Source organism: Coffea eugenioides, unplaced genomic scaffold, assembly GCF_003713205.1.
Source record: "Coffea eugenioides isolate CCC68of unplaced genomic scaffold, Ceug_1.0 ScVebR1_1000;HRSCAF=1777, whole genome shotgun sequence".
Taxonomy (NCBI): domain Eukaryota; kingdom Viridiplantae; phylum Streptophyta; class Magnoliopsida; order Gentianales; family Rubiaceae; genus Coffea; species Coffea eugenioides.
The window spans coordinates 83,943-93,155 of record NW_020861368.1 but is presented as its reverse complement, the minus strand read 5'-3'; the positions used below and the strand labels follow the sequence as shown (position 1 = coordinate 93,155).

The 9,213-nt window shown below is 36.6% G+C and overlaps 1 protein-coding gene across 1 annotated transcript; it reads left to right on the top strand.

The window, feature by feature from the left end:
- The first annotated feature begins 2,981 nt into the window (after window positions 1–2,981).
- LOC113754737 (L-type lectin-domain containing receptor kinase IV.1-like) lies at window positions 2,982–5,021 on the top strand. Its single transcript, XM_027299013.1, has one exon. It carries the CDS (start codon window positions 2,982–2,984, stop codon window positions 5,019–5,021), a length of 2,040 nt encoding a protein of 679 aa, XP_027154814.1.
- Window positions 5,022–9,213: the final 4,192 nt, after the last annotated feature.

Genomic DNA, 9,213 nt, shown 5'->3' with positions numbered 1-9,213 from the left:
TAGTGCCTAGCCGATGGGTGGGGCAAATTTTGGATGTTGCGCCTCCTTCTCTGGACCAAGAGGATACCATGCATGGTCTGGGCTCCAAGTAATTCAGGTGACTTCTCATTAGCATCAGCCTACCAAATTGTTCGAGAAGGTGGAAGCAGCTCCTGGCTCTATTCATTGATCTGGGCTCAGGGATTGCCAATAAAGATTTCTTTTTTCATATTAAGATTGATAGGTTCCCGATTGCCGATGATGGATAGGTTGCATAAACTTGGGATATTAAGTCCTTCTAACTATTTTTGTTGTATACATCCATGTCAAGAGTCTATTGATCACATTTTCTGCACTGGGGAGGTGGCAAAGACAATTTGGAAGTACTTCGAAGGGGTGAGTTTAGGGCTTCCTCTACGATAAGACATAATGTGGTTAGCTGGTGGTTGAAGCCTACTCAAAACCCGTATCTTCTGTATCTTTTTCACCTCCAGCCATCTCTAATATATTGAAATTTGTGGAAGATGCGGAACAAATTTGTGTTTGAAAGACAACTGTTGGCTATGGTACATGTCTGTACGAAAATTTTTTGTGATTTTAGGGACATTCTTCATCTTAAATTTAAAGGCAACATAACCACTGGACAAGATTGGTTGTGCTTCTTTAGTATGGTGGCTGGTCTGAAAAGGGATTATAAAACCATGGTGGTTCGGTGGAGATGGCCAGTGCAACATGTGGTCTAGCTGAACTCGGATGGTTGTTCTAGAGATAATGCGAGAGAGAGTGGAGGTGGGGGTGTGCTTCGATGCTCGAAGGGAAAGTTTCTTTTGGGGTACCTGTGTTTCTTTGAGGAGATGACGAGTTTGCTGGTGTAATTGAAAGCGCTTATTTATGGTGTTAGGTTGGCTATTGCTCATGGGTTTTTGATTTGCATTTAGAATCTGACGCTTTGGTATTGGTTCAGATCATTCAAGGGAAAGTACGGTGTCCATGGAGGTTGTGAGGGGCTTTACAAGAATTGCTAAAAGACAAAAGGTTCTTTAGAGAGGTGTCGCATTGATTTCGGGAAGCGAATAAACCTGCTAACCGACTTTAAAACATTGGAGTGGACTTTGGAATAACTTCGACGTATGAATCACTCAGTAAATTTCCTTGCTTGGTGTGAGGTGACATTACTCTTGATCGGTTGGGACTTCCAAGCTTTCGTAGAGTTAGAGTGTAGCAAGTTAGTTAGCAATAGCGCTCCTCCGCTTTTTGCGTTGCGTGTATGACCCCATTATATTTTATCAAATAAAGTCAAAGTTTCTTAAAAAAATAAAATAAAATCAATAACATTTGGTTTTTTCAGAATCTGTCGTTATTTCTATTATCATCTCAGCATAAAGGTTTTCATGAGTTGTTGATTTTTAACATGCTGAAAAAAACTTAATTTTGCAGGTACTCATTTGGCCGAGGGCTGCCAAGCCCAACACGTTATACCGTTGTTCATATATATTGTATCATATCTGCATAGATTCATTTATGAACTTCCTTTTTTTATCTTGTCTTCAAAACATTAATTGATTGAGGTCCCAAGCTATGCTTGAATGGTATAATGTTCTCCAGTTTTTTAAATTTTTCTATGGAAATAAATCCAAGCAGTATGCACATTTATCTAATTACAACTTGTAGGAGAATTATTGTCTTATTCAAGAATTTATCTAAAAACATAAGCGCAAACTCTGATAGCGCTGACCAATAACTTTTCATCTTCGTTTGGACAATATGCTACAGTCATGTTCAGTGTTACTTTCATCCCAAGAGATAATGCGGGACAATATGCTACAGTCAACGATCTCACCTCACGTTCTGCGCACATTCTTAGACCAACCAGAAGGGACTGTGCCTCCGCCTCCAACACCTCCAGCTCTCCAAACTCCTTATAGTAAGCAAAAATCACCCGCCCACAATGGTCTTGCAGGACTCCGCACATGGTGAAGTTGAGTACTCTTAACAAAACAAAAAGTTGAATACTCTTGAATGATTTAGGAACACGAACCTGTCACAGGCTACTGAATAGGGCAAGGGAGGATGGAACGAGCAGAAGTACAAATTGCAAGCACATTCAGAAAATAGCCTGTAATCTAATTTAGTTATTTGATATTTGGAAAATATCAGTATTACCGTCCGTATGAATTACGGACAATTCTAAACCACACATTAGCATGACGTTACTCATTTGAAGTCACGGACAATTTCAAAAAAGGGCAAAATACATTTTACCCCCATATGATTTAGTGATTTTTCACATAATCCCCCAATAGTTTCAAAAACTATACATAATCTCCTCATAGTTTGAATTAAAGTGCCAAAATGACGAAATTTGTATTCTATAACGGAGTCAACTAAAATGTTAATAGTACATCATTGTAAAGTTGAAAATTATTTATTAACCAGGGGGAATTATGTATATAATTTGAAAATTATAAGAGAGTTATATGATAAAATACTATATCATAAGGAGGGTTATATGGTAAAATATAAATCATATAGAGTTAGAGTGTCATGCGCCTTATATTTATATATTTTAGTCACTTCAACTATTTTAGTATTTTAACAAGGGTAATTTTGATATTTGTATGATTTCTGTTATAAATGATCATTTCCTTCACTTTAATACCTTAATTCAAATTATGATAGGATTATATATAACTTTTAAAATTACAAGAGGCTATGTAAAATTATTAGACCACAGGGGGTAAAGTATATTTTGCCATTCAAAAATGAAGTTACTCAAAGCATATCATCACTATCGCAGGTTAAATTTGAAATTAAAAATCAAATTGCCACATATCTAAACCCGTTGAAATTAACTGTCATATATCTGGACTTGTTGCATAAACTTTTATTTCAAAGCATTGTTTTATTGTAGATCAGAAAAGCTAGTATCCATAACCGCAAGATAGTAAGACACAGGCCACAGAATTAAGACGGATTTGGCTGTTGGTATCCAAGTAATAGCCATGCCTTTCAGACTTGTAACAGCAATCTTAAGCTATTTTCTAGTTCACACTGCAGCTGGTGCAGCTGCTTCTGACGATTTTGGGTTCATCTATCAAGGATTTCAGTCATCAAATCTGAGCCTGGACGGAGTAGCGAAAATCACCAACAATGGCCTCCTTCAGATAAACAACAAAACCAAATTACAAACGGCGCATGCCTTCTATCCTAATCCCATCAATTTCAAGACCAAATCTAATAGTTCAGCCTTCTCCTTTTCAACCCAATTTGTGTTTGCTATGGTACCTGATGGCTCAGGCTTTCCTAGTCCGGGAATGGCTTTCGTGATCGCACCAACAAAGGTCCTTGCACGAGGGCCTTCCACAGAGCTCCTCGGCCTCTTCGATGCAAGCACCGATGGAAGTCCAACAAATCACGTTTTTGCAGTAGAGCTTGATACTTTCCGAGAACAACAATATGCAGATATCAATGCTAACCATGTTGGTATTGATATTAACTCTGTGAAGTCCAATGTATCCCGGCCTGCAAGTTACCAACCTTACAACAAGAATTCATTTGAGAACTTAGATCTTGGCAGCGGTCAACAGATGCAACTTTGGGTGGAATACGATCGGGTGGATAGGAGAATCAATGTTACATTAGCTCCAACAGTGGCTGCTAAACCACATACGCCTCTTTTGTCTTTGTCATATGATCTTTCACCAATTTTACAGCAAACCATGTATGTTGGGTTTTCTGCATCCACTAGTCCAGTCGACAATGTGGGGTTAGCTAATTTTGTACTGGGATGGAGCTTCAAGATCAATGGGGATGCGCAAGCGCTTGATCTCTCTCAGCTTCCCAAGCTACCTCGGTTTGGACATAAGAAAGTGTCTAAAATTTTCACCGTGGGATTGCCCCTCCTCTCCTTACTTTTTCTGTTGATTGTAGCTTTTGGGGCAGCTTATTATTTAAAGAGGAAGTGGAAGTATGCAGAAGTGCTGGAAGAATGGGAGCTTGCCTATGGACCTCACAGGTTCAAGTATAAAGATTTATACATTGCCACCAAGGGGTTTACAGAAAAAGAGCTGCTGGGGGAAGGCGGATTTGGCAGGGTCTACAAAGGTGTTTTGCCAACAAACAAGGTCGAGGTTGCTGTCAAGAAGGTCTCCCATCAAGCAAGACAGGGAATCAGAGAATTTATTGCAGAAATCGTCAGTATTGGACGCTTGCGTCATAGAAATTTAGTACCACTCTTGGGCTATTGTCGGCGTAAAGGAGAGTTACTTTTGGTATATGAGTTCATGTCCAAGGGTAGTCTAGACAGGTTTCTGTTCAACCAACCAAAGCGTACCCTCAACTGGAGCGAAAGATTTCGAGTCATCAAAGGTGTGGCGTCAGGATTACTCTATCTACACGAAGAATGGGAGCAAGTTGTGATCCACCGAGATATAAAAGCCAGTAATGTATTGCTAGATGGTGAACTGAATGGAAGATTAGGAGATTTCGGCCTGGCAAGGCTATACGATCATGGAACTCTGCCTCAAACCACCCATGTAGCGGGATCTCTTGGCTACCTTGCCCCCGAGTATAGTAGGACAGGGAGGGCCACAATGAGCACCGATGCATATGCTTTTGGGGCCTTTTTGCTCGAGGTTGCCTGTGGAAGAAGGCCAATAGAACATCGAGCAGTACCAGAAGAGAATATCATTCTAGTTGATTTCGTATTTTCGTGCTGGAAAGCAGGTAATATTCTCCAGGCGGTTGATCAAAAGCTGGGTACTGAGTATGTGGAAGAGGAAGCAGACTTGGTGTTGAAACTAGGCTTGTTATGCTCTCATTCAGAACCAGAGATTAGGCCGAGAATGAGGCAAGTTCTGTTGTACTTGGAAGGATCAGTTGCCTTGCCAGATCTATCAGTACTGGCCATGGGCGTTTCTGCTGTTGGTCTTGGCTTCGGCCATCCTGCTGGCTTTGAAGATATTAAATCGTCATTTGCAACTTCCACAGACAAATCTTTCTCATATACTGTAGAAAACTCAATTCTCTCTGGTGGTCGGTAATAAAGATGCTTTTGTTGAGTGCATTTTCTTACATATCTGTTCCCTTTTTACTATCTTTCTACCCACCAGAACCCCTTGTACTCTTTATCTCAAATATGCAGTGTTTTAATATTGTAAGGTTGTTCTTTTCTCCTTTTCTGTATTATCTATTTTCTGGTTTCGGTATCACTTGTAAACATTAATAGCAGCTATCCATTAGCACCTTTTCGGAGAGAAAAATGAAATTGTTTCACTAAAACTTTCTGTAAATCATCCCAACATATAATCCCACCATACTGATGAATAAGAGCAAAGATAGCCCAGAAAACAGAAGCTTCCCCCATCAAATGACCAAAGATTGAAACTGTCTGGTTCTTTACTCCAAAACGACTCACATTTTTGTAACATATTGAAGAACTCAATGGATCTTTAAAATTCTTTAACACTTCATTCAACTTTTCGTCCGTTACTCATGCTTCTTGATTGCTAGAAGTTAATTGTTAACTTCATTTAAACATTCCATCAAATCTCAAAATTAACTTGATAATGATTTTCTGTGATCATTATGTCTAAGGAGCTAAGAAAAGAAGAATGAACTTCATAGTGTAATCAAAGAAAGGGACCGTTAATCATGACAAGACCTTGAAAGCCGTCCAATAAATTTGCCTGGAACAGATATAAAAGAGGAACAGCATGTTAATCATCTTATACTTATCTAGTACCATGAATAACACGACTCAAATTTATTGCATTGAACCTAGATATTTACCTGACAAGCTTGGCATTTGGACGTTTCCCTAATAATAGAGCACATTCCATTTTCCAGCATCTTACGAATCATCGAAAATTACTAGACAATTCATTGACCCGTTCATCAAGCAATTTTTTGGACTAGCACAATCGCGATTTTAATGCAATGCTACACGTGTCATTTGACAGCATCTTGACCGAAAACTGTAGACAATCCTTTTAATTTGTTTGCCAAGAAAATCTTCGGACTACATGTGAAAGACGATCCGGCGGGGACCAGAAAAAATTCAATTTGGCAGGTTCCTTTCCTGCCAATCTTAAAATATCCCCTGCTCTAGCTTCCATCCCAGGTCATGTTTTCTAGCATTTATTCGTATGTGTTGATTGTTATACAACATTTTTAAAAAAAAATTAATAATCAAATTTAGATGAGAATTTATACAACTTTTTTAAAAAATAATAATAATCAAACTTACATCATTCTCATATGACAAAAAATTCAATGTGATGGGTCCCATCCCACGTCCGCTACCCAATCATGAAAAGCCCCTTAGTCAAGCACCCACCCTAGTTTTGTTTTCCACCGGATCTTTACATTGTGTTGATTTTTATTCAATTTTTTAAATAATAATTAGGCTTATATCATACTTATATGACACAAATCAATCCAAATGCTCAACTATAATATTTAATATTAAGAAAACAATAATTAAAGCTCAATCTGAAATTCAAAGTATTACAAATATTTACATCTATATATTAAAAGTACAAGTTTGAACTAGTGGATTAGTGCATTACATTTTCTTTCCCATAATATCTCACCAGAAAATTGAATGACTGCAATAACTTCTTTAAGTTGAACGTATCTTTAATGATTATCAAGACTTCAAGTAAATTTCCTTAATTAGTTTTTTGAAGAATAACAAGTTTGATCTAGCAGAAAATTGTTTGAATGCCTCTTTGATGAATCTTGAATATTTAGCAAGGAAAGAAAACTATATGATTAGGAAAATAATTTGCGTACTTAACCATCAAATAAGAGACAAATAATAGTAAATACTTTTAGAGAGGAATAATAATTTGTATTCTATCGAAAAACTTTTGTGGCAATATGGAAACAAAATTCCTTCTTAAACATGAATGCTAAAGATTTTTTGGTTAGTTTTCAAAATCATAAATAGTAGGGAACTAGTGAAGGTTTTGAAAAATCAAGAAGAATAGGACCAAAATTTTATTTGTGAATGAAAGGTAATTTTCTAGGAAAGCTTTAGGAAGCTAAAGTGTTATAACTATCTTCTAGTCAATTTTCTTGCGAACAAAAATTCTTTTTTTAATGTTGGCCTAACCTTGAAAGTTGAAACTCTTAATTAAGAAATTAACCCATGCTTTAAATAGTCTTTCATAGTATAAATCTAAAATTATGGATGCGGTCTAGACTTTCAGGTAAAAATGCCTAATTATCTAATCAATTAAACCCAATTACCTCAATTTTCAGCAAGTATATGGATCAAACGAGTATAGTGATAATTAGGGCCGATCCCATACAGAATCGGCTAATTATTACAGCTTTTTAACTTGCTTTATTATCTAAACACCCAAGAAACCAAATAAAAGCATTTTGCTACAAATTATATTAACTACAACTAATAACTTGACAATGGAGAATTTAGTAGAAGAACTTCCTGGGGTTTATGACACTACAAGAAATTTGGCCTTTTGTGACAACAAAAAATCATCACTAAAAATCAAAAAGTTGTCATTATATGAGTATAGTGACGACTTTTTCCATTGTCACATCGTTGTCACTAATTCTATGTCACAAATGGGTACGCGTGACAACCCTTTGAAAGTCGTCACTAAATCTTGTTATTTAATGACGAGGACAAAGTCGTCACTAATGGTTATCATTTTGTGACAAATTTTCTTGTCACTATTTCACATATTTTTTTGTCATAAATGGAGCAAAAGTCGTTACAAATTTGAAGTCTACAATGACGACTTGAACTTGTCACTATCAGTCCTAGTATTCAGTGACAAGAATAATTGTCACTTAGTGAACTTGCATAAAGGTTGTCACTGAACTTTATCTTAATAAGCTGCAATTGTTCATCATTGTCACGGCATTTCCGACAATTATAGCAAAACTTAATTTGACAAAAGGCTTGGTAAACTTGCATGCTAGTGACAACCTTCCTTTCAAAGTTTTCACTGAGTTTTGTCTTCAAAAGTTGACATTGACCATTACAAATATAGTATTGCGATGCCATTTTCAACAAATATAACAAAACATTCAATTTGACAAAAGGCAAAACCAACGTAGAATATATGCCGTAAATTCATATATTTGGCCATAACACATCTCCAAATTAATCAAAACAGAAGTGAACCACAAATGTTGGGAATATAGTAATCCCACATAATCAGTTGTAAGTTCTTATGGCCAATACATATCCTTCCCAAAAGATAGAATACTAGATTTTGCCATTAAAGCATAGACTACGCAGCTATGGTCAGATTTTGAGCATCTCTTGCAGCACGAGCATCATTAGTCTTCTCACGATCAAAATATGAAGTTAGGCTGCATTGAAAATAAACTTTTCTTTAGAGTTTCAGCATATCCAACTACTGTGAACTTAAGTAAAAAAATCAGTCAAGTAGGTGAAGCAGCCAAAAAAAAAGTTCAGCCAAAAATCAGTAAAATACTTTTCTAATTTCGCAAAGAATCATCAGGTCGGGGTTGCTTCTCATGTAAAGGAAAAGAATCAAAGATGGTTTTCTTGCCTCCTTTCTCTCCTTTGTGCATAGAATATGTAAACAGATAAAATTTAGTATCTTTTTTCCCAGCTACAAAAGAACAGATATTTGAACCAGCACACTTTCACACATTCACAATAATGGCCAATAAGCATGAGCAATGCTGATAGGATAGAATTTCAGATCAACAGTAGTAAATTTGGCAAAGATGATGCTCTATAAACACCTAGTTGTGACCATTAAGGCATTAATATACAGCTGGCAATGGTGCAGAAACAAGCAAACATGACCATAACAGAAACTGGACCACAATCCCCAAACTAAAAAAGAAAGAGGGCAGAAGAAAGAAAATTCAGATACGAGAGAAAAAAGCAATATAGTTATCTTGATTCTCTGATTTATTCAACACGACAATGACAAAACTGTTAAAGTTGAGAATAACAAAAGCATGAATGCTTGCTTTGGCCCAATGAAGATTGCTTCAACAGAAAGGTGAGAAAACTTCGTGTTCTTGTAGATTTTAACCATTGATCAAATGAAGCTAAGCAAGAAGTATTTGCATAAAACTTGATGATTTGAAGTGTATTGAAAGTTGAAATGAAGTGTGGGAAGCAAGAAATCAAGTGCACATGAAGAAACAAGGAGGAAATGACATACTTTGGTAGTTTGGCTATACTTGAGTTATAGAGGTCGGATTGAGATGATTTTT